We start from the raw sequence: 25991 nt of genomic DNA on the forward strand, positions 1-25991 counted from the left end.
GGTCAAAGTCGTTTTTATGTTATTTTACACTGAAATAAATTATTGTACAAATTTATTGCACAGCTGTATTTTCTCTACCAGTGAATGCACTGAATTATTCTGATTTATTAAAGAGGTTTTTTACGTATAGAAATGATTATCCTCTATAAACTAAATCTAGTCTGTACGACACCCCTGAATCTTTCATTCACAATCTCCTAAAATGATCGTTCAAGGTTTGATTTGTCTCATGCTTTAATTAGAGTTTATCAAATATTGGCAAAATGTTTCCCAAAATCTATATATATTCTTTACTTGTCTGTCTGTTTGTTTGTATCCAATAAACGCCAAAACGGCTAAAAAGATTAAGCCTAAATTTTGTGTGGGACATGACGTGAACCCTAGGAAGGTTTATGGATGATCAATATTTCAAAAATTTGCCTTCAACAAAATTCGATTTCCAATAAATTTTCAAAATTCCCGAATTTTTCTTTATGGAATCCGCGAACTTCTGTTTGTTTTTGTTTTACACTGATCAAAGAGTACAGGTTCACAATTGAAATAGAAGATGGGCGCAAAGCGTCCTATAAGCCTAGTACCTAATATTTTGCTTTAACACTCCCTTAAGTTCAAATTTTCAAGAGATAATGCCGTCGACAATGATTTAACAACAATTGAAGTATAATTTGACCGATTTGTATCAAGTTTGTTTACGAGCTAAGTTTTAAATGAAAAATTGTCTGCATCATGCTGCAGTCGGTAATATCAGCCCCTTCGAGTATTCCTGGAAATATGATGTTTAGTTTACTTTTTAAAATATAAACCTCGTGCTAAATAATAGTTTAAGAAACCTGTACTGCAGCTTAAACATAGTTTTAACTTTGGGGTAAAAAAAGGGGACTTTCGGACTTTCAAAGTTATTAACTTGTACTTGAGACATCTAGAACTTTTTAAATGTTTTTTTTTAGGGGGGTGGGTAGAGTCGAAATTGGCAAGAACCAAAATGTTTGCCGGTAACCCTGGCGCGGCTTTTCTTCTAAATGCTAAATTCAAAGAAAATTTTGAGTAGGTTTACCTGGAGAAGCCATTGATAGAATGGTCTGGAGAAGGGTAGATCTAACATTCTATTATCCAACACAGCCTTTGCCATAAATTTACCAAGAAACTAAAATCAAGATTTAAATAGAATTTTTAGGTTTATGGCTAAAATCTTTCTCATTAAATTCTAAATTATTATATTTACTTATAAGTAATAAAACCAACCTGGAACTTGTTCTTTATTTTAGTTTTATGACTTGATTTCACATTTCTAGCCAGAGGTAGAGGATATAAACCTAAATAAGATTTTTTAAATTTGACATTGAATTTGGAAAGCGATGACCTATTTTTGAAACATCGCTTTATCCCCCACCACAAAAAATAAACAATATTTTTTTTGCCACTTCGCCAAAACAAATCGATATCAATTCATTTACTTAATTACCTATTTGGGGCAAATCAACTGAAATAAATTCCCCTGAATAAGGAATATATTTAAAATCTCAAAGCCTGGAAAAATTTAAATATATAATCCCTACCTACGTCACTGTGAACGTACTCTACACACGGATCATCAGACTTATCCTCTTCCATAGGTTCCTGAAACACATTAAGTTTCATTAAACAAATGTATTCCTTTTTTATTTAAATTTTATATTGTTTCTGTTTTTCTTTAGCAAGTGTAGAGTTTACTGGCTCCTTTAGGAGCCGGATCGACAAAAAAGCCCCGATCGACACAATTTAATTTTCTTTTGATTTCATAAACCGTGCTTGTGCAATTTAATCGATTGTTAAACAAATATCATTTCTTGGAACCAATAAACTGTAGAGGAGTTTCAGCCTACGTTTTAATTTTAATAGTCCTATGAAACACAATAATTGCGAACTATACACTATCGACAGGCGCATTTTCCTTTACGTTGATTTTTAAGCTATTTTCTCTAAACATTAAGACATTGACACAAAAGTTTGATTAAATATTTCTTCTAAATCCACAGTTTTGTGGATATAATTGTACTACTTGTAACAAAACTTATTGACAATATTTAAGGCTTTACTACAATATAAATAATTGTATCATGGTCTTTTTACCTCGCTCCCAATCTTAACAGTTCCTCCTTTCCAGAGCTGTAGATCAGATCTCTGAAGTTCTTTACTAACTAAAGAATAAAACTCCAGGGTTGGACCTAGACCTGTTCCTACCTCACCCTCATACTGGATCTCTGCAATAAACGATTAGATGACTAAACGACCAAATGATACATTGACTAAACGACCAAATGATGAAACGAATAATTAAAGAGTAAAGTTTTCGAATACTAGAAAAATGGAACGATAAAATAATTGAATACTTGAAAACAAAACCTAAACTCACATTTTGCCAATAAACGAATAAACGAAAAAACGACGATCGAAATAACGAATAATCAAATAAATGAATAAACGAAAAAAACAACGATCGAATTAACGAATAATCAAATAATTGAATAAACGAAAAAACAACGATCGAATTAACGAATAATCAAATAAATGAGTAAACGAATAAACGAATTAATTAATTACCTAGTAAGGATCTGGACGAGGCTAACTCTGACATCAACTGTTCTCCCTGCTTCAATATTGTCTCTCTAAAAAGTAAAAAAAAAATCAAGATGTGCCGAAAATAATAACACACATTTCCGTTCACAAAATGCTCAGTCGGAAATTACAAAATAATTCTGAAAACTTTCCAATCAAAATACCTATAAAACTATAATTCTTTTACAAGTACCATTATTATTGCAGTCTTTATTGGTCAAACATAGAATACGTAGTTATAATATTTTTTTAAAGCACAAAATCAACATTTCTATTGAATCTTAATACATTGTACAATTAACACACATATCAACTTATAACTTCTACCTTGATATAACGCGCTTCTTCCTGTCCAGGTCTGGGTTGACCCGTTCATGAGTATCCGTTACTCCGAGTTCAGGGGACGCTTCAAGCAGTCGACTTAATGCCCTAGATTATAGATTAGTCATCAGAGGAGGCTTAAGGGTGGTGGGGGGAGGAATCCTCCTAGAAAATAAGACAGAGCAGGCACCTTCTAGACCTTAGATTTTGATTTTAAAGAATAGATGAAAAATTGTTTTGTAAGATCTTATTTTTTATAAATTATTGTTAACTTTTAATATTCAGCTCGATACTCCTTTGTCAGTAAAGAGGGGGGGGGGGGGGGGTATTCTACATCAGCAAGGGGGTAAGGGAGAAATCCTTACCTATCTCTGTCGAATGAAGTAACGTAGAATAGAAGTTGACGGGTTTCGAAAGGGAACAGAAACGGACAGGTTACGCCAATCTCCTGAAAATAAACAATTAAATTTAACATATTTTAAACCTATCAGATTGTAAAATGTATTTTATTAAATTCCCAAGCAAACTTTATCTAAAGGAACTAATTCATCTCATCATATTCTATTTTTATATTCACAACCTAGACTTTTTATATTTCAAATAATGACCTCTTCTAGATCAAATAGTTAAAGTTAAAAATATTAAAGTTTTACACCACCAGATTGTAAAAATATTCGGATCACAAAATTATAGCTTGTGGGGAAATATCAATTCCTTTGTTCTACAAAAACATTAAAACAATTCGTTGTATTGTCTGGGATTTGACTAGAATTCTTTTTAATTCATCGGACTTAAAAGGAAAATCCAACAGGTTTAAAATACTAATAAATTGTTTAAAACTGACAAAACCTGGAAATTTATTAATTATTAATTAAAATACAATCTCCGCACTAAGATGTATAGAGCAGAGATCTAAGTTTTCTTTGATGCTATCTAACCTTGAGCCAGTGAGGAAGGTTGCTGGTCATGATAACAATAGGATCCTGTAGCTGGCGGTTAACCTTAGCTGTTATCTTACTGTTGATAAACTCAATAACAGGCAGAATATTCCTACAAATAACAAATGGTTAATAACGGTTACACTGGGGAGGGGGAAGGGGGGGGGGTTATAAAAAAGAAAAACCACCACAAATCCTAAGCCCCCCCCCCCCCCCCCGCCCCACATAACAAAAAAAAGTTTATGTAATAAGTCTTACAATCACACCATTACCCTTTGAAACTTTATCTAAATATCTTCGTTTTCTATTTTAAATTAAGCACTTTTTTCGTTATGATACTCGCGAAGTTAGAAAAAATGGATAACATTTCTGAAAGAAAAAGAGATTTTTGAAATTTAACGTAGATCTCTTAAAAAGATAAAAATAGTTTCAAACCTGGGGCGTGTTCCAGGGTAGAGTGTATACCAAAACCGGTTTAAGGCATGCAGTACACGTATCAAATTTAAAACATCAACGCTAGGATCCTGAAAACAAACAATAATTAGATAATAATGCAATAGAATTGTCAGAAACAGGACAATTCTCAGAATTTCACACTTTACGCTAGAAAAACGACGATATCTTTCACATTATAGATCAGATAACTGGTACATTCGTTGCCGTCTATTTGCGAATATTTTTAATGGCTCAGATATCCAAGAAAAATTAGTAATGGTAGCCTGGGTAGTGAATATATTTGTTAGTAACAGTGCTTAGGATCCGGATCGGTTGAATTCGCAACATTTTGGCTTCCTGGATCCAGATCCGGTTCCTGGATCCAGATCCGGTTCCGCAAAAATATGCAAATTCCTGAGCCAGATCCAAGGGGGAAAAACTGTTTGCTCTTGAAACAAAAATCTCTGAATTATAAGTAAAGGATAAATAATAAATATAAACAATTAAAGTGGGATATAAACCTGATGAAGGAATTCCTTGGGTAGTTTATCCTCTAGGAATGAGATAAGAGGGTTTGGTCGCTCCGGGACAACTCCTTCATTCCATAATTCATCCGGAGCTTTTCTCTTAGCCTGACCCTTTCCTCCCTTACCCTAGAAATAAAGTTTAATATATTACTAATAATTTTATCAAATTTGAAGAACCAATAGAAATGTTTTAAAAACTTACCTTTTTACTGGCTGCTTCTGCGGCTCCCTTTTTCGATTGTATAGAGGGTGATGCGTCCTGGGCCGGTCTTAACAAATTTTAAATTTTAAATCAAGGACCAAAAGTTTTGAATGAACGGAATAAGTAATTCTAAATTTAATCTTAACCACTCTCTGAAATTGGCCAGAGTTTCGACCAAAGGGAGGACAGACAATTAACAATTTTCCCCATTTTTTTGTTTAAATAAGTTAAATTCTAGAATATTTATATATAAGAAGGGGTTAAGGTTGTAAAGGAACTCATTAATTTATTATCTTCGATGTAGCAATATTCTTAGTTTTGAAACTTCAGGTTGCAAACATATAGGAAATATTAGTAAATTCGAGTTCGTAAATCTTGTTGTAAATTATTAATATTGTTATAATTATTAAACCTGTAGTATATAGTATGTATTCTGGCCCAGACCCCGGGGGAACCAAGCATAGAGTTCCTATTATCACTATCACTATCCTCGGTTACGCTGGAACCCTGGACATGTAGTCAAATTTATAAATTTCTTCTTAGGGGTGTATATGATTTTTGATGAATTAGGAAAACAGAAAAGAAAAGTGGGACAACAAAAGACATATTTTCATTCCTTTTAATGCTTGTTGCCAAAAAAAATCTATTATTTCCGCTGCAAAATCATTTAATTTGACCAAAACAGCGAAATCCTGCTAAAAAAATTTTCGCGCTCGCAACCATATATAATTTCCAGGGAAAATAAATGATTTTCTGAAGAGGGGGGGGGGGGCGGTAATTATTGGGAAAGTTTACACCCCTGTTTTTCTTGGTAATTTTTTTTACGAAAAGTGAGGTAATTTTATGTAAAATCAAGGATAATGAAGTCAAAAGCAAGATGGCGAAGTTAAAATTTATGCAAGATTCAGATCTACTTTGTGACCTTGTAGCTCCACAAGTAAAAGAATAGCCAAATTTGTTCAGTTATATATTGGAACTTCAGATTATTCTTGTTCTTCTCAATAGCTCTTCAATGAGAGGAGTTATGATTAAAAACATATTTCAATCTTTCATACAATTTACTTTAGTTTGCCGTGAAGGAATAAAAGAACATTAAATATTGTATTCTCGTCTTTATAATTGATTACCGGAGCTCCAAACTGTTGAACCGCCTGATAAACTGTCATATCTCTTGGTAGTGTACTCTCTCCAATCAGGAATTCAAGTCTAAACATGAGAATAAGGTAAATTAAGACTTGAATATTTTTACAACTTAAATATATATTCACCCAGAATAGCAAAGCATTAGATGATATCAAAACTTCTCTTACTAATCAAAATTTTGTTCACGAAAGAGATGCAAGCTTAAAAAAGCTAAAAAAAAGATCCGTCTTGAAACACTGAATCTATGAACAAAAAAGTCGTTCATTCAAATTTTACTGTTAAAAATTTTTATGGCTTTCATCTGATATTCTTTAAATGTCGATGGACAATTTTTTATTTGATCCGCATCTTTACATACCTATTCATAATGATCTGATTTTTATAATTTTATATAATATATTAAGTCATATTCAATATTCATCTATTTATTCTTGCTAAAGTGAAATAATTCTTACTCATTACTCATAATTTTAAGTTTTAAAAATATTTTTAAATGTGAACCTGTGAGCTTGTTCTCCAGTCCTTTCCCTTGATGTATTGTTGAGTGTATCATCAGTTCCTTCATCAGACATATCATCATCATCAGAACCTGAACAAACAGACATATTATCATCAACAGAACCTGAACAAACAGATATATCATCATCAGAACATGAACAAACAGACATATTATCATCAACAGAACCTGAACAAACAGACATATNCATCATCAGAACCTGAAAAACAAAATCATCCGACATATCATCAGAACCTGAACAAACAATCAGAACCTGAACAAACTAAATTAATTTCTGGTAACCAGATATCTTTATATTTATAAGATCTAATTTACCTGAATCTCTATCTGATGGTTTCCCGTACCTTTGGTAACCAGATATCTCTCTACTTATAAGATCTAATTTACCTGAATCTCTATCTGATGGTTTCCCGTATCCTCTTGTAACAAGATATCTCTCTATAGCTTGAACCAGTGCTAGCGGATCTATCTTCACTAAACCTCCCTTCCAGCTCTTTAAACTTGTACAGTCAGGGTGTCTCTGAAAAATAAAATACTCAATCTTCAATACAGAATTAGGACGAAGAGCTATAAGATGTTCAACGAAATTGTTTAGTTTTATTTTGGTGGAGACTAATAAATTTACACATTAAACTAACCTGTAGGGAACACTTGAGATGATGAGTTTTAAAGAATTTAAGAGTTGAACCTGCAGATCTGACTCCAGGGGGACCCAGTTCATACATCTACATAATTATTTATGACACTATAGTATACTTTATCATTATTACTCACTTCATCGTGAATTTCAAAATGAACATTGTTAAATTAGCTGTACATTATAGCACCTGTGCTATAAAGTTTTGATTGGTTCCCGGATTTTCTCCAAAATATGTTTTTTCAATTGAAATCAAAATAAAATTTAAGTCAATTTTATATTTTGACTTCTGCTTTGTTCCAAAGCTTACTTGATCTAGAGATAGCCATTGAAGTAAGACAAGTACACAAACGTTTCATAAAATTACATATAACACTAATATTTTGGCACGACGTGCTATAAAGTTTTTGGACTTAAATTTTCTCTATATCTCGAAGGTTCTCGCATTTTTAGATTATACACGAACCAAAATAACAGTGATATAAATAGTTATAGTCTAGGATTCAATGCAACCATAGGAAAAATCATCAACTTGTCGAGCTAAGATGGCTCATTGTCAAGCATTCTTTGTTAAGGACTATTGAACAGGATTGAGAGGAAACCACGCCACCACAGATGTTGTTCTGATGAATCCTGCTGGGTATTTATTGTGTTAATATTTCATATTTTGATAATGTTTTACCATTTCAGATAGTTTTATACAATATAACTTAACTTCAATTATAAAGTTATTAAGACGACAGGACCCCCAGGAAAACATCCTTTAATACTCTGTAAGATAATTTAAACAAATTTTATTGTAGATATATTCAATATCCAATTTCATCCCTATCAGAAAAAAAGGATATCAAATAGATTTTTATCCCGCTGAAGACCTGTCACCACAGGAATGCGGTCTCTAGAGCTTATTATTCCAGATAAACTCAATTGAGGTCCCGGGTTGGAACAGGACGTTTAAGAAGTTTGTAGAAGAGGGAAACGGCTAACATGCCTAGCTCAGGCGAATTAAAGATTCGGAGATCAACACAACTAATAAATGTGATTGTTTCAAGTTAACAATTCTCTCCAATCTCGTATTTACCGATAATGAGACTATTTCTACCCAATCTTGTGGGATGTTTTTTTTAATAAATGCAACAAACTGCATGAACTACAGTCCGAACTTTGAATAATGATAATAAACAAATAGAAACACAAAATTATGTTAAAATTGAAATTTCTTTTAATTACGTCTTACATTTTGACCGAAATTTTCTGTACGATATGAAGTCATATAATCGGAAAAGATGTGCAAATTATAAAAAGTTAAGACAAACCTTTATGTTTTACTTTAGTACATGTCACGTATGTTTTATATTCATTTACTGCTTCAGATTAGATTTGGTATAAGACATACAAGTAAAAGAGGAAGTAAGAGTGGAATCTTGGCCAAGTAAGAAACAAGGCATGGGGGTGGGGTGGGGGCATAGAGGGTGGTGAGGACATTTATATAACATACCTTGATTGGAAACTGCTCTAAATGGTTTACACAAGCGTTCAGTTTTGAGATGAGAAGAGAGAACTTTGAAACTATTTCAGGATCTAGACTAACCTCGTCAGCATCTCCACTAAACAAAATACAAATCAAAACAACCTCTCCTGGTTAGCCGGGTCAAAACTAAACTTGTGGGTATCACCTGCTTTGTAGAAAAGGAAGAATAAATACATCATGAAATACTTCAGCAAAGTATGATCATGGTGTAATCCAGAGGCGTAATCAGGAGGGATCAGTGAAATTATGGTTTTCAGGGTGTTTAAGAGCCCAACGGATGCTAAGCCCCCCCCCCCCCAGAAAGACATACAAAATTAAGCCCCCTACCCCCTTGGAGAAATTCCTTAATTAGCCCCTGGAGTAATCTTCAATCTTAAGTGGCAAAAGAATAAGAGATAACAAGTTTCGTGGAATGTTCATCTAAATCTACTTTCTCCGAAGAAATCATTATTCTTGCCCATTTCTCAATATTTTGAGAGAAATTAAGTGTTTCTAAGAAAATAAAATCATAATAATATGTTTTTGAAAACTTGGGGGGGGGGGGAAAATTTGGGGGAAGCAGATCTTGTACATTTTTTAACAGCAACAACTTTTTAAAACAATTTCTAAAATCTTTAGTCTTTATTTGTTCGAATTAAAATAATGGGAATTTAAACCAAATCCTACCTTTTAGGTGCTCCAGTGAACACGTGGAGGAATGTTCTCACACGAGTCATCCTTCCTACATCATGATCCTGACCCTGATGGGTCGGGGTGGTGGTGTGGGAAGGATGAGTGAGATCTGGGTCAGGTTTAGTCAGGTAGGTCAGCAGGGATAGAACTAGTCCAGACTGATAAACCTAAAATTAAGATGGTTTTAATTTTGAGATTGTCAAACCTATTTCAAGTGATCCTTTAATTGATATTTGGCCCAATCATAGATTGCAGATACGCCATCGTTAAGCGAACTAGGTTTTTAGTGTAAAAAGTGATTTTGCAAAAGAACCCTTTTAATACGTGATGAGAAAAAATACCTCAAATGGAGATATATCATTCTCCACAAGTATTGATTGTATCTCCTTCAAACATCTCTCTCCGTTCTGGGGCTTCTTGGTCAGATGATCAACCTTAGAAATAATGAATAAATCCAACAATCTGGGAAAACTTCAGTGAAACCAAAACCTATGCAATATGCATGCATGTGGAGCTACTACACCATCTACTACCAACCACGCTGGCTGTAATCAATAATTGGTGGATACCGTCTGAAGTAGCCTGATTTGTAAATTTATTCCTTCAGAGGTATCAGGCAATTGATAAAAAATAGATATATATGGTAGAGAGAATCTACTCAGCATGTTTACCTGTGCTGAGAGTCTACGCAGGATAGTCAGGGCTGGATGTCTAGAGCCCAGGGACTCCTTGAAGTTCTCCTCCAACAGTTTCTGGGCTTCATTTCTCACCCAGATCTACAAATCAATCAATCAATCAATTTCAAATAAGATCAAATAAACAATTCAAAGCAATCAATACACATATAAAACTAAAATCGTTATTTATTCTGGGATTCTGTTCAAATCCTGGTTAAACATTTATTTTTTGTTCAAACTGAACCTCAAGTTCATATCATTTGGAGTTTCTTGCTTTTGTACATGAATTAAATTTTTCGAAATGTTAAAAATTTCTAAGAACATAATTTGCTAACTGACCTTTATTTTCTCTCTAGTCTGGTGGTGAGATGGAGTAGATACTGTAGCAGGAGGAGTATCCTGCTGACTGATAGATCTAGATATATATATATAATGGTCAAATAGAAAGGTATAATTAGATAGATAAATATCGTTACATAGATAGATAGAAGTTAGTTAATTATAGATAAAAAATTTGTCTGTTAGCATATAGTTAGTTAGATAGTTAGTTAGTAAGATAAATAAGTATACGATGAGGATACTATGAAACCATGGCCGGAGATGAGGTTTGATTCTTCTTTATATCAGCTTAAAGAAAATGGTAAAAAGGGGATAAGCAGAAAAAATATTTCCCCTTTTTATTTTGTTTATCTAAAAACAAACGAAAATGTTGTCCATAAGCAAATTGCATTAACATCGCTCAAGAAGTAAAGACGTGACACCTTTACAAGTACCCAGAGGCCGAATGTAAAGAATTTCAGAAGCGGCTCAAATTTGAGTCGCGGCTTAAATATGGCTGGTCCTCTTAAAATTGTATTATATGTTTCAAGATTCAAGTCGGCGTTAAATTGAAACCGGTTCTTAGCGGATTTAAGACGCGGCTTAAATTCATTAAATTCGGACACAATATTGGTCAAAGTGAAGGTAGTTTATAAGTAGCCAACTGTTTGGCATATAAAAGTTACCTTCCCCATTTGACCGGGTTGAGAGATGAAAAGAGAGATGAAGCTGAGCTGAGTCTTGATCTCCTGCTCCCTGGTGTTGCTGAACCTGATTTAGAAGCAGAACCCCCCGGAGTAGAGGTAGTAGGACCTCCTGGAGTCGAAAGAGCTAATCCTAGAAAAGGATACTCTCAGAAGTGCGTATATCGAATAGCAAATTGTTTCTCCTTTATAAAACTTAAAGCCGAACAATTTCTTGCGTTAGAAAACATAAAATACCAGTATCTACTGAATAAAATCGACTTCTGAAAAGGGTGAAAAAAATCTATAAAATATGAAATAACCCCAGATTATAATTTTTGGTATTTCAAATTAGTTCCTTATGTCACGTCAAGTTTATATTTTTAAGGAAATCATTTCAATCATATTTCTTCTATTTCCATTTTCCTTGTTAGATTTCTCAATCGTTGTTAAAATTTCTACTCTTGAAGTTCCGTTTTGATTTTTATTGGATTTCCCACCTGCAGTTCTTAGATCTTCTCTAGAAGTTCCGCTATTCTTTCTGCTGGATTTCCGGCTTCCGGTTCTCTTCCGCTTCAGCATATCTGAGAGCTTGAGTGGATTGGAGGTGGTCTGAAAATATAAGGAATGTTCGATCTTTAATTATAAAAACTATAAATGGAATTTTGTTAGCAAAAGATCACAAGACATGATTTATGCAAAGTTGGGGTTGGAGATTTTTCTCTATTCCTTTTACTACACTTAGTTTTACCTTCACATGCACCTACTCTACCCNTACTCTAGATTGAAACCGTGGGGTTGATTTTACACCCTTCACTAACCTACCTACTTCCAGGTTTACCTGTGGGGTTGAATCTGGCGACTCCCTACTCACCTCCTCCCTACTCCCAGATTTACCAGTGGGGTTGAATCTGGTGACTCCCTACTCCCTACCCCCTACCTCCTCCCTACTCCCAGGTTTACCAGTGGGGTTGAATCTGGTGACTCTCCATTCCCAGGTTTACCTGTGGGGTTGAATCTGGCGACTCCCTACTCCCAGATTTACCAGTGGGGTTGAATCTGGTGACTCCCTACCCCCTACCTCCTCCCTACTCCCAGGTTTACCAGTGGGGTTGAATCTGGAAAGTCTCTATTCCCAGGTTTACCTGTGGGGTAGAATCTGGCGACTCCCTACTCACCTCCTCTCTACTCCCAGATTTACCAGTAGGGTTGAATCTGGTGACTCTCAATTCCCAGGTTTGCCTGTGGGGTAGAATCTGGTGACTCCCTACTCCCCTCCTCCCTACTCCCAGGTTTACCTGTGGGGTAGAATCTGGTGACTCCCTACTCCCAGGTTTACCTGTGGGGTTGAATCTGGTGACTCCCTACTCCACTCCTCCCTACTCCCAGATTTACCTGTGGGGTTGAATCTGGTGACTCCCTACTCCCAGGTTTACCTGTGGGGTTGAATCTGGTGACTCCCTACTCCCCTCCTCTCTACTCCTGGTTCTAAGATGCTCCGGGAATATATTAGCGAAGCTGGATCCAGCAATTGTCCATGAGCGTCCAGGATGAGGAGGAGGAGTGCTCGAACCCTGCAAATATTTCTCAATTTTATAAATCAAATATTTTCACAGTAAATGAAGTGCTAAGAAGAAAACAAAAGGATTTATATTTTCTTCAAAGTTCATTTCCCCCTCCAATATATTAGGCGCAAATATTTAATAGGATTTCCCACTGAATTAGGAAAATAAATTTATCAGGAAATAAATATCTATGAAATCATATATTATTGTGTATACAGGGTTCTGTGGTTTATTTATTAAAGAGAATGTTCAACTAAACAGTATTAGTCAATGTTCTAATTCAGGTTCATCAGCCCTCGGTAGATGTTGTCTGAGATCTTCTAGAGTGGAAGAGTGGGAGAGGTCAGATGGGTTGACCTTCTCCTTCCGGAGCTTGTAGAGTGTGCAAGATCTGGGTTTTTTTTTCCATCATCAAGAATTAGATAATACGAGTTACGAAGCATAATCAATATTCTTTACAAAATTATGAAATAATAAACATCAATTATGTACAAAATAAAACGAGCACTATTTAACTTCCTTTTTTCATTTACTAGTTATAGAATTACATAATGTAAAGTATATTTAAACTAATGGTTCTTTGTAAAGGGGGGAAGTGGTACAAGAAAGGGAGGGGGAGGGTTTATGACCATCAAAAACAGTCATTTCTTTGGCGGGATTTGTCTAGACGTTAGGGATGTAATATCTCTGAATAGGGAAAAGAAAGAATTCAGATTACGACAGCGGGGAACCCATCAATTTCTATAATTGTTAGATGCAAGAGATTAGATCTATGAGTAAAGCAAGGGTTCTATTAGATAATTGCTTTTAACGTTGAAATTGTTTGAAATCAAGGATTAAGGAAAACAGGAATTCACTACAACATATACCTGTGACCAGGACAGGTTGTATTCTGATATATCTGGTCCCAAGGAGTATTCAGGATCCGTTAGTTTCTGAATCTGATGAAGCACTCCCTCACGTCTAATAAACAAGTAAACATACAGGTTGAATTCTATTTACTCTTAAAGGGGCTGTCACAGTGTAATTTCATGGGCCCTCCATGCAAAGACGGGAATGCCAGATTAACAAGATACCCCTTATAAACTTTGTCTGATTAAGGATGAAGTAGAAATCAAAGTCTAAAATTTCAAAAACTTGTTTTTTCAATTATTTATCAGATCAATGTTTCAAGGGTGCCGTTGTAAATCGGGCATTGCCAATTTTGTGTGGATGGTCCCTTGAAATTTCACTTACAGTCCCCTGAAAAATTAACATCATTAATAAACATCATAAAAAATATGGAGTTTCTTTTTCTTCCAAGAATAAGGGGTAAAATGACGTTAAATTGTTGATTAACAAGGCGGATGTTCACGCATATCAGGTTTCTTGTCAATAATAAAGTGATTTACCAACTTATCCCCCTTCACTATTTATTTCACTATTCTAAACTCTAGTTTCAGTTAAAATAATTTTCGAATATTCTTAACTACTGTTCAGACTAAATAAAAAATTAAGGTAAAGTAAAATTATGAGATCAACTGAGCTGTGTGATCAATTATCACGGTTAAAACTGAGACGGAGAATTATTTCTAATAAGAACTGACCTGAAATGAACACTGAACTCCTGTGGTAATTTATCCAACAGAACTCTACTAAGCTGTAGAGCAGCAACTGTAATCTTGAGATCCTGACTGCTCAGCATCCCGGCAACCTGGCTGCTTACGAAGGTGCTGTTTAGAACACGGGTAAGCAGCTCCGAATCAGTGTGCACAACCATACGAAGAAGTGCCTGAATATTATAATATTTTTAGGGATAGTTCGCGGAGTTATCTGCAACACTTATTTGTTCAAGAAGTGCCTTTTCAATCTGATTATTATCATTCACAACTTTGCCAATACAATGTTCGAAATAAATGGGGTTATAACTGATTTAAATGCCAACTGTTGTAAATTGTTTGTTGCGCGTCATTTATAATTTTGTAAAGAAATCCCTGGCAGAGCAAGAAGTGGTTGTTGCAAATTAATTGAAAATAATGAACAAGTTTTCTATACAATCTTTCTTTACACTTCTCAAATAAACCTTGATGAATTTTATTTTTTTACAAAATTAGAGAATACGTCATTTATGATTAATAGAGAATTTTTTTATTCCATTTAGTAGGGAGAGTGGGGGGGGGAGGGGCTAAATAGAGTGGAAGGAAGGTTAAATAAATATACCTGTAGTGCCGAATGTCGGACTCCCGGTCCAGCGCTTGCAGAGTAGATTTCTATCAAAACCGGAAATAGTGTTTTCGTCAGCTGAGCTGTCAGCTGTTTCCGGTCTTCAACTTCCGCCGCAACTTCTCCGTCCTACAAATATTATTATTAACTTCTGCCAACCAACCAAAAAAAAAAACCGACCGACCGACGAACCAACGAACCAACAAACCTGAACTGCTGAGAGCTGTGAGGTTAGAATTCTCTTCAATGGTTTAGCAGTTCCACATTCCTCTCTTATTTCGTGCCTGAACAAATTGTATTTATGTTATTTCTCGTTCAATAATATTTAAGGCCTGGGTTTGTGTAAAATCTTTTTGAATGTCATGTCTGTCTGTATGTCAATCTACCTGACTACCTGTCTATCTGTCTATCTACCTGTTAACTAGATTAAGTGTAACGGATCTAATCTACCTGTATATCTGTCTATCTACCTGTAACTAGATTAAGTGTAACGGATCTAATCTACCTTTCTATCTGTCTATCTACCTGTTAACTAGATTAAGTGTAACGGATCTATTAGAAGAGTTGAGCTGTATTTCCGGTTCACCGGCCAGAAACGCAGCCTCTATACTCCTGGAGAGAGAATACGGATGAAAACACCAACAAGCATGAAACACTAAAAAAATGCAAGGGAAGGGAAAAAAGGTATCATCGATCGGTCAGGATAAATTAATAGAAAAAATGATCGGAAAGTATAAATAAATGGTATTAAGGATCGGGCAGGATAAATTAATGGAACAAATGACCGGGCAGGATGAATTAATGGAATAAATATATGCGCGCACGGGAAGGGAAAAAATGGAATCAAGGATCGGGCAGGATGAATTAATGGCATAAATGACCGGGAAAAAAAAGTTATAAAGGACCGGGCAGGATAAATTAATGGAATAAATAATAAAATAAATATAAATGCACGCACGCACGGGAAGGATCGGGCTGGATGAATTAATGGAATAAGTAAATAACCGGAAAGGAAGAATTAATCGAATAATCTACTGAGAGGGATAAATAAATTTAAAAAAAAGACCGGGATGATCGGGAAGGATATAGATAAAATAGATGGCCGAGAAATATAGAAATTAAATTAAACGACCGAGGGATGAATGAATCGAATAATTGACAGGCAAGGATAAATTGATAAAAATAAATGAACGGGGTCTAAAGACTATTTCTACATCAGAAACGGCCGAATCATAATTTGGTAATCTTTCTAAAATAACAGAAAGGACTTAATTCAATCCTTATGTCCACAAAAGATACGGATTAACATTCTGAACTGATAAACAATGCAATCTTACTTCAAGAACCATAATATGACATTATATTAAAATGAAGGAGAATAAACCTGCAATCGTTAAATCCATAAGTATGCCAGGCTCCCCTGTCATCCTGCCACTGCCAGACTACAGGGTCCTTTAGTACTGTTCCTGAACATTAGTTTTAATATTAAAAACAATCCGGGGTATTTATTTGGATGAATCATAAACCCCCCAAAAAAAAGTAAATAAATATAGCTTTACCCATAGAACATTTTAATCCAGGAGTATTTTATCAAGGTTATTTTACTTCAATCAAAAAATTTACTTTAGTAATTTAGATAAATATATAATAGAGTCTCCTCTACCTGGTGGAGCTAGGAGTGCGTCTATAGCAAACACACCGTCTCCGGGTAGAGCTGGAAGCAGTTCTCCGACTAGAGAAACCATCTCGTAGAGTTCCTGTGGAGATCTTGGAACCAGCTCCAGTAGATCATTCTCCAGTCCTAGCAGAATATTATTAGAATATAAGTAAAATACCAGAGTTGGAGAGAAACTAAATACTTACTTCAAACTGTAATTTTCTAATCCTATTATCTTTGCAATCTAATCTTTGACTGTTTTATTTAGCATATTTCTTTGTTAAAATATCAGGTTTCAAAGATTCAAAAAAAGTATTAAATTCCTGAAATAACGAAAATATTTTTCTAAAAATAATTAGATGGGAAAAATTTCAGAGAGAATATGAAAAGTTTTCTTGTATCATATTTTCCCCCCATAATAGAAAACCTTCTAAAATAACCCGTAGCTCATTGAGATGGCCCGGGGGGGGGGTCATGTATTGAAGTGTTGAATTAATTTTTCAATCGTCTTACACGATTTTTAATTTAAAACAATAGCAATATATCAAAATAGAAACCATTAGAAAATGCTTAAAAGAAAATAAATATAGAATTTAATAAAGAGTAAATAAGTAAATAATAACCTGGGGATTTACTGCTTCCAGGTAAATTCTCTGTGAAGGTTGGAACAATCAGTAAATTCTTCAGAGTCTCTCCCATATCCTAGACGATACAATTTACAATATTATATTCTACCATATCCTAGACGATACAATTTACAATATTATATTCTCCCATATTCTAGACGATACAATTTACGATATTATATTCTCCCATATCCTAGACGATAGAAGTTACGATATTATATTCTCCCATATCCTAGACGATACAATTTACAATATTATATTCTCCCATATCCTAGACGATACAATTTACAATATTATATTCTACCATATCCTAGACGATACAATTTACAATATTATATTCTCCCATATCCTAGACGATACAATTTACAATATTATATTCTCCCATATTCTAGACGATACAATTTACAATACTATATTCTCCCATATCCTAGACGATACAATTTACAATATTATGTTCTCCTGTGTCCTTTTTTTCCCTATAAAAATTGAGCCGCTCAACTAAGAATCTCAAAACTGATCTAAAAAATCGTGGTTCTCCCTAGTTCCCTAATCAAAATTTGAGGCATATCGATCAAGGGGTTTTCGAGTTATAATCGGAGAAACAAACAAATTAACAGAGATTACTACTTTATACCTGTTTCAGTAGATGCAGGCTGGTCGTACTGTTATTACTGGTCAAGATCACCTAGAATAAAATTAAATTACTAAAAAACAATTATTGAGAATAAAAAAGCTGAATTATTTTTAGCTGTTTTTATAAAGACGTTTTACTTCCACACTTTACACCTTTATTTTATTTTCTTTTGAAGTGAATCATTATTTTTGATCAGAAAAGAAAGAAAAATCTGAAAAATATGTATGACGATAATAATAATAAAGTTGACAGACCCTATTCTTAGCTTTTTATATTAATCTTGGTATGCCACAAGTATGTGAAAATGCTTGATCAAAATAATCTTTGACGTGCAATTCCAAAAAAAGAAGAAAAAGGTATTTACTACTTATGAACATCTGTTGGAACTTAGTTTAAAGAAAAACCAAGATTTTCAATTAGACTTTTTGTTTTTATTTTTGATACATTTATTGTGATTATGGGAACGAAGTTCGATAAAAAGAATCTTTTCTTTCCTATAACGAGGTGTAAATATATTCCTATAAAATATTTTTTTCCTCCAGAAGTTATATATGGTTGAGCTTTTACCAACGGATTCGTTAAGGTTTTCGCTGATTTGGGGAAAATTAATTATCTTACCCATTTTTCATTTATTCCCCAATTCATTAAAAATAATTTTGTTGGTATGTTTGTGCATCAAATTAAAGTCAAAACGACCATTTTTTAATGACTTTATAATTTACATGACTCCTAGGAAAGGTTTATATGGCCGATAAAACTAATTTGACTTTAAAAATTACAATTTTAAAAAAAGCTATAAAAAAAAGGAAAATCCGCAAAAAATTTTTTTTCTGGCGTAGAAAACCCAATAGTGGCTTGCAAGGAAAAATTAAAAGCTATTTAAAATAACTGTAAAGAGCACAGTGTCCATAATATCCGTGTTATCATAAATTGTTGAAGCAATAATCCAACTCACCAGTATATGAAGGCATGTTGTGAAGGTGTTGGGACTAACTGTTTGTTGTTTCAGCAGTTCCTGTAGGTTTGCAAGCACTTCCGGTTTCCCTATTTCCGCCAGTCTCTCCTTGTCCAACTTATAACTGTCAGCCAACCTTAAAACAAACACAATATTTTAAGATGTAAATATATTTTTATTTTTTAACAAAATAAATTACCTTGAAAGAGCTAAACAAGCTAAATCAACACTTTTCTTGTCTTCATTACGAAGTCTTGATGATATAATCGGTATAGCCTCCTATAAAAAAATTTAACTGTTTGTATTTTTTTACTTTTTAAACCAAGCAAAGTATTGACTAAAGATGGCAAATTTATGCTGACCAAAACCAAATTGACCAAATCTTTGACCGATAAATTTGAATTTGACATTATCTTATTTGATCAAATTTAAGTTTTTCGATCGAAATTGACCATTAAGTAAAAGAAATAAAAATCCTCTTATAGTGTACTGTGAGTGTGCAAATTGTGCAGTGTAGAAAGTACAAAGTACAGACAGAACAATCTAGAGATAGATTAAGTATACGGAGTTAGATATAGGCGAACTTTAAACCTCAATGTTTACATACATTACGTTCTATCCTAGATAATTTCAGGTAGTAACAAACAACCAAGTATTTTAACATCTTTAATTTTAGTCTGAAGTATGGAACAACTAACAAAAATAAAGAGGTTTAATTAAAAAAAACCTTCATTGTTTTGAAAGTAAACAAATAGAAAAAAACGTGAATTTCTCATTCATTCTTTGTCAGACAAGGGAACCATTGTTAATCAGATATGCTACGTTTTTATCAAATAGAGTCCCTGAAATAGGATGCAAAAACAAAACGAGAAAAAAAAAATAATTTTAAGAAATATAATCTAAGTGGACCGGGTTGAATATAATCTAAGTGGACCGGGTTGAATATAATCTAAGTGGACCGGGTTGAATATAATCTAAGTGGACCGAGTTGAATATAATCTAAGTGGACCGGGTTGAATATAATCTAAATGGACCGGGTTGAATATAATCTAAGTGAACCGGGTTGAATATAATCTAAGTGAACCGGGTTGAATATAATCTAGGTGGACAGGGTTAAATATAATCTAAGTGGACCGGGCTGAATATAATCTAAGTGGACCGGGTTGAACATAATTTAAGTTGACCGGGTTAAATATAATCTAAGTTGACCAGGTTAAATATAATCTAAGTGGTCCAGGTTAAATATAATCTAAGTGGACCGGGTTGAATGTAATTAGAGTGGACCGGGTTGAATATAATCTAAGTGGACAGGGTTGATTATAATCAGAGTGGACCGGGTTGAATATAATCTAAGTGAACCGGGTTGAACATAATCAGAGTGGACCGGGTTGAATATAATCTAAGTGGACAGGGTTGAATATAATCTAAGTGGACCGGGTTGAATATAATCTAAGTGGACCGGGTTGAATATAATCTAAGTGGACCGGGTTAAATAAAATTTAAGTGGACCGGGTTGAATATAATCTAGGTGGACCGGGTTAACTATAATCAGAGTGGACCGGGTTGAATATGAATAGTTTCCTAAAGCTGTTAGAGACTGCTCTGCTACATCCATACACTGGATAACCTGCAGTTTCTCCAGAAAGGTTGGAATAGCTTCAACGATCACTAAATAGAAAATTGAGAATAATGAAATTTATGAATAAGTATATAATATTCCAATCATTTTTTAGTCTTTGAAAAATAATAAATTTTTAACTGTAAAGGTTAATGCTTTATTGCAAAATCAACTGAGAAGTATCTCAAAGATATTTGGGCCTTGACATATGGGAAACTGATTTCTGCTGCTCCAGTATTGGCAAGTACCTGACCACGGTCTGTTCCTACCTGCTGATGATCTGGGGAGAGCTTCCATCATGTAGGTGAGCGCCCTGCAGGAGTTGTTCATCAGATCAAAGTTGTGTTCCATCTTTAGTAGAACAATCAGGGCAGGAACAACCTAAAGAAAGGATTATATAATCAACGAGAATATGTATATTGGGACAATTAGCAGAAACTAAATGCTAAAATCATTAAGTAAGATTATTACATCGAAACTCGGCAGTCTCCTTCATAGTTAGTAGTTTTGCAAGTTTTGTGACTGATTAAATGAAATGGGTATTCACAGAAAAAAAAACAAGTCATTACGAACTGAACAAAAACACCAAACATATAAGGGGTTTTAAAATCTTCTTAAACAGCCAGTCATTGATTAAATTTTAAAAAAAATCACTTCACAAAAAAGTGTATTTCCATTTCTAAGCGGAATATAAACAGACTCAATTAGAGCAGCACAGAGTTTGTCAATATTCCATCCAGTACAACTGAACAAAATTATTTAATAATATTTAATGGGATTGGGTGGGTTTATACATTTGCCAAACAAAATTCCAATTACCTGTCTGATAGGAAACCCAGCTAATGTATCCTCGTTTCCCATGACAAGGAGTTGGGAGATTTCAATAACAGCCTGTAGTTGCCTACTTTCATCTCCAGTTGCCTAAACATAGGAGATTTCAATAACAGTCTGTAGTTGCCTACTTAAATCTCCAGTTGCCTAAACATAGGAGATTTCAATAACAGTCTGTAGTTGCCTACTTTCATCTCCAGTTGCCTAAACATAGGAGATTTCAATAACAGCCTGTAGTTGCCTACTTAAATCTCCAGTTGCCTAAACATAGGAGATTTCAATAACAGCCTGTAGTTGCCTACTTTCATCTCCAGTTGCCTAAACATAGGAGATTTCAATAACAGTCTGTAGTTGCCTACTTTCATCTCCAGTTGCCTAAACAAAGGAGATTTCAATAACAGCCTGTAGTTGCCTACTTAAATCTCCAGTTGCCTAAACATAGGAGATTTCAATAACAGTCTGTAGTTGCCTACTTTCATCTCCAGTTGCCTAAACAAAGGAGATTTCAATAACTGCCTGTAGTTTGCCACTTAAATCTCCAGTTGCAACATAGGAGATTTTAACAAAAATGTCTCCTAAACTTAAAAGAAACAAATAATTAAGAAGAAGCGGGCGATTGTTTGATTTGTAATGAAAATTAAATCCTTCAAACGACCTTCAGTAATATGTTTTAGTTTGTTAAGATCGCGTATATTTTTCATTTAGACCACTCAAATTGATCAAAAAGTATGAATTTTCTTGGAAAATCGTTCCCAAAACATTGAAAAGGGGTTATACTTTATTTCGGGGAAAAAATTTTAAAATTGATAAAAAAAAACTTGCAAGTGTCGATTTTTGAAAATGTGGCTGAAACAATATTTTGTTTGATATCCATCCCTGGATGACCCTACTATTGATAAAAGTACCTGTAAGCCGGTCAGGAGCTGCTGAGCCTTGGACATTGCACTCGGCGCCATTCCTCGGTTTACAATCAGATGATGCATTCTTAACAAATAAAAAAGTTTATCATTGATTTTGCACAACTATTTGAGAGACTAGCGGATTTTTACATCACAGGCGAGGAAGAAAATGGCCGAGACATGTCATATAAAAGACAAGAAACTACAATTTATAAACTTAAATACTCAAATCACGAATTTGTGAAAAAATGAAATAAATATGAGCAGTAGTGAGATATTCCGATTATTCTAGAGAAGAATTTGACTAATTAACTGATTATTTCGAAAAATTTAAACCAAGTTTTCAGTCTTCAGAAGATTTTTCAAAACATATCATTGTGAATGAGTGGGTAATTTTCTAGAGAACGATTTTTGAACCCCCTCCCCTCACTCCTATTTTTTTGTACATGGATCTCATATTCATATGTAACACAGGATATAATTGGTCGTGGCCGCAGCGCTCGGCCCCCTAGCCTGTCCGCGCCGCGGCGCTTCGCCCCATAGCCTGTCCTAGCCGCAGCGCTCGGCCCCCTAGCCTGTCCTAGTCGCAGCGCTCGGCCCCCTAGCCTGTCCTAGCCGCAGCGCTCGGCCCAGAAATTGTTATAACCTAACCTAAACCTAAAATAATTAAAAATGAACAATAATCATTTTGCTATAAATTAGTGGTCGTGTGCAAAATTGATAGGAGGGGGGGAGGGGGGTCCAAAAATCGTTCTCTAGGACAGACCCGATTGAGTGTAATAGACATAAAGATTAACGGTTGAAGATCTAAATTAATATTTTACTTTAAATAGCTGATGCTAATGGAAACCGTGATTTAAAACTAAGAACACGAAAAAAGACTCAGAAATATGATGCCAGGCCATGCTACAAATACAATCAATTCTACAGGGCTAAAAAGCTTTGTTGATTTAAATTTTAAAAAAAAATATTAATACATTTTCATTAGCAGTAAAATGCCAAACTTGTTATGCAGTAAAGCTTTTTTTTGTTAAAATGTTTTTATTTGTAATTAATTGCTAATGGCTTACCGAGAAACAGTAATTATTACAACAATAATGATGATACCTAGGTCCGAGGACTCCGGCGAGGTGAGGAGGAAATCCACGAGCCTCGAGCATACTCTGCAGCCTCGACATATCAGCCTCATCCTCCAGACCTCCTTCTAAACAATAACCTAATGGAATAATGCAGGGAAATATATTCTTGAAAAATCATGATCCATCTCTCAAAAACAATTTTCCTTTCCTAGTATAACGGATGTCTGCGCTTGGGAAAAATATTTTGCTTATTTAACTTTCGTTGAATTGGAAAAAATACAAATCTTTATAAAACTAGTCTTTCCTGATGTGTTTAAAAATACCCCTGTGGTGTATTACCTAGAGCAGCTGCTATACTTGAAGGAGGTAGAAGAGCTGAAGCTAGGGATGCTGCTCCACCGGAGGGAGAAGGAGCATCTTCACCTTCTTGGTCACTTGACATTCTGCCCTGCAAATATTGAAAATGTAAGGCAGTGCTAAGGATCTAGTTAGTTTTGATGCGGATTCGTATCCTGGATCCGCACTGGAAAAAATGGATCCGGATCCTGGATCCATACTGGAAAAAATGGATCCGGATCCAGATCCATGTTATGAACATTTCTTAAAGATTCACTTAATTTTTTTATCACACGTCTAAATATGAAGAGTCTAAGTATGAAAAGTTTTACATTTATACGAGTTAGGTTGAAAAATACATTTATGAAAAATGAGCTACATGCATATAAGGAATGCAACATTATTTTCATGGCTCCAATGTATATGAATTTTAAAGATACTGTAGCACTTGCTGGAAAATTTCTTAAATTTAGAGATCAACAGGGTTGGACGGCAATCTGACCGCTATGTTCTTCTTCATGTGTTGGTCAACCGAGGATTTAAGATTAGCAGTTAAGAGGAGGGAGAGGGGTGCAAATGGGGAGAGAGAGGGGCTTGTGAAAATCAAAGTTAAGGGGGGGGGGGAGTATAGTCAAACCACGAAATCATCCAAACTGAAAAGCATGTTACGTCTTCATCTAATGAAGGGTCCAGTTCTTTGTTAAAAACAGAAGATCTGTTCGAACTATTTTCTCTATTGCACCATGCATCAATTTAGACTCATGATTTTGATTACTAATAAGTTGCATCATGCACCTATATTGTATTATACGGACATACTGCGGAATATGATGCAGATAAACAGGGAAGGGAGGGGGTAAAGGGGGGGGGGGTAGAAACGGTGATTACGGTGACTGGTAAGGGCATTTGCCATGATAAGGTGAACGTCGGTCAAAGTTGGAGTCGGAAACGGCGGGTAGGGGGTTTGGGAATTGGGGGGTACGGACATGAACAGTAAGGGGGCGACGTCTGCAAGGGAGTGAGTAGCGAATGAGACATAATTTTAAAATTGGATATTAAAAAGTTACATAGATTCTAAAAAATCAATTTAATCAATTTAAATTAAGAAGTTACCTGTTCTGATTCCAGATAAGGTTCGACACCAGCAGAGCTTCCACTCGAACTAGAAATATTTTATATTTAGATAACTTAATTGAACTTTAATTAACATTTTCCTGATTTAATCACCTTTTACTAGTGCAGGCCCCCGTGGTGAAAACTTAAAGAAACATTAAGACGAATTAATCACTTCAGTTTATTATATCCTGCCATCCTAACTCACTCTGCACACTGTACTAGCTCTATCTTTATTAAGTTTACAAGAAAAATCTGAAATTAAAATTTATATATTTATATGAAAGAAAGGAATATTTATATTTCGTAACTATAACAAAATATACAGAATTTATTACTGATTATAGAATATTAGTAGTCTAAATTAACGACGCCAAATTTCCATGAAACCCAATGAACGCTTTTGCGTTTCGCTCTCTGAAGTCTCGGCTGGCAGTCGTCGGCTCAGCTGGCTTGAATGGGCCCTGGAACTTCTTGAAATAAACTTTTTTTTACAGAAACAGATTTTGAATACTTTATCTTTTAATTCATTGTAAAATCAATAATAATAAAGAAACATATAATTTAATTTCTCTTTGGTTTTGGTTATTCTAGGGGTCTTGGGTTTCCCCAGCTGTTTGGTTTTTCTTTGTTATTAGGTTTGATTAGAAATAAGTATGTTATTGTAATGAGCAACCAGATTATGTTTATAAAACACGGAACTGAAAAAAACCGATAATCTTTAACATAAGAAGCTTTCTAATTAATAATTTTCCGAGGAAAGGGCGGCGGTCAAAAAGTACGGGCTAATCTATTATTCTCCTTTGACCCTTTGCGTAATTAACTTCAGCTCATCTTACTTCTTAATACCTTCCAATTAATTGTTATTCTCATTTTTTCTCTTTTTTTTTCTCGGCCTCTCTATACCTGTATTCATCCTTCTTTCCTTTATTCATCCTCCCTTCCTTAAATTCATCCTTCCTTCCTTTATTTGTCCTCCATTCCTTTATTCATCCTCTTTCCCTCTATTCAACCTCTCTTCCTTCATTCAGCTACCCTTCCTTTAGTCATCCTCCCTTCCTTCATTCATCCTCTTCCATTTTTTTATTCATCCGGTCCCTTCCTTTTTTCGTCCTCCTTCCCTTTATTCATCCTCCCTTCCTTTATTCATCCTCTTCCATTATTCATCCGGTTCCTTCCTTCATTCATCCTCCCTTTCTTTATTCATCCGGTTCCTTCCTCCATTCATCTTCCTTTTCTTTATATTCATCCGGTCCCTTCCTTTATTCGTCCTCCTTCAC

The 25991-nt window shown here is 34.7% G+C and overlaps 1 protein-coding gene across 1 annotated transcript; it reads right to left on the reverse strand.

Moving 5' to 3' along the window:
• Positions 1-1054: 1054 nt before the first annotated feature.
• Positions 1055-24986, reverse strand: LOC111710567 (E3 ubiquitin-protein ligase TRIP12; the record flags this gene model as incomplete). The annotated part of the gene is given in 44 exon segments (XM_023484672.1): positions 1055-1144; positions 1243-1313; positions 1557-1617; positions 2110-2240; positions 2581-2645; positions 2923-3024; positions 3282-3364; positions 3855-3966; positions 4290-4378; positions 4811-4942; positions 5019-5085; positions 5431-5525; positions 6146-6224; positions 6663-6750; positions 7066-7198; positions 7317-7403; positions 8814-8922; positions 9513-9685; positions 9860-9952; positions 10190-10294; positions 10535-10610; positions 11200-11350; positions 11697-11808; positions 12633-12770; positions 13631-13724; positions 14348-14532; positions 14961-15092; positions 15172-15247; positions 15489-15575; positions 16348-16429; positions 16627-16764; positions 17244-17322; positions 17881-17931; positions 18836-18971; positions 19035-19114; positions 19443-19455; positions 20320-20503; positions 20723-20834; positions 21273-21374; positions 22190-22268; positions 23291-23387; positions 23602-23710; positions 24712-24760; positions 24826-24986. Coding segments are annotated over 42 exon segments (4272 nt in total), but the record flags the coding sequence as incomplete, so codon positions are not given.
• Positions 24987-25991: the final 1005 nt, after the last annotated feature.

The sequence above is a fragment of the Eurytemora carolleeae genome, unplaced genomic scaffold (assembly GCF_000591075.1).
Source record: "Eurytemora carolleeae unplaced genomic scaffold, Eaff_2.0 scaffold990, whole genome shotgun sequence".
Classification (NCBI taxonomy): domain Eukaryota; kingdom Metazoa; phylum Arthropoda; class Copepoda; order Calanoida; family Temoridae; genus Eurytemora; species Eurytemora carolleeae.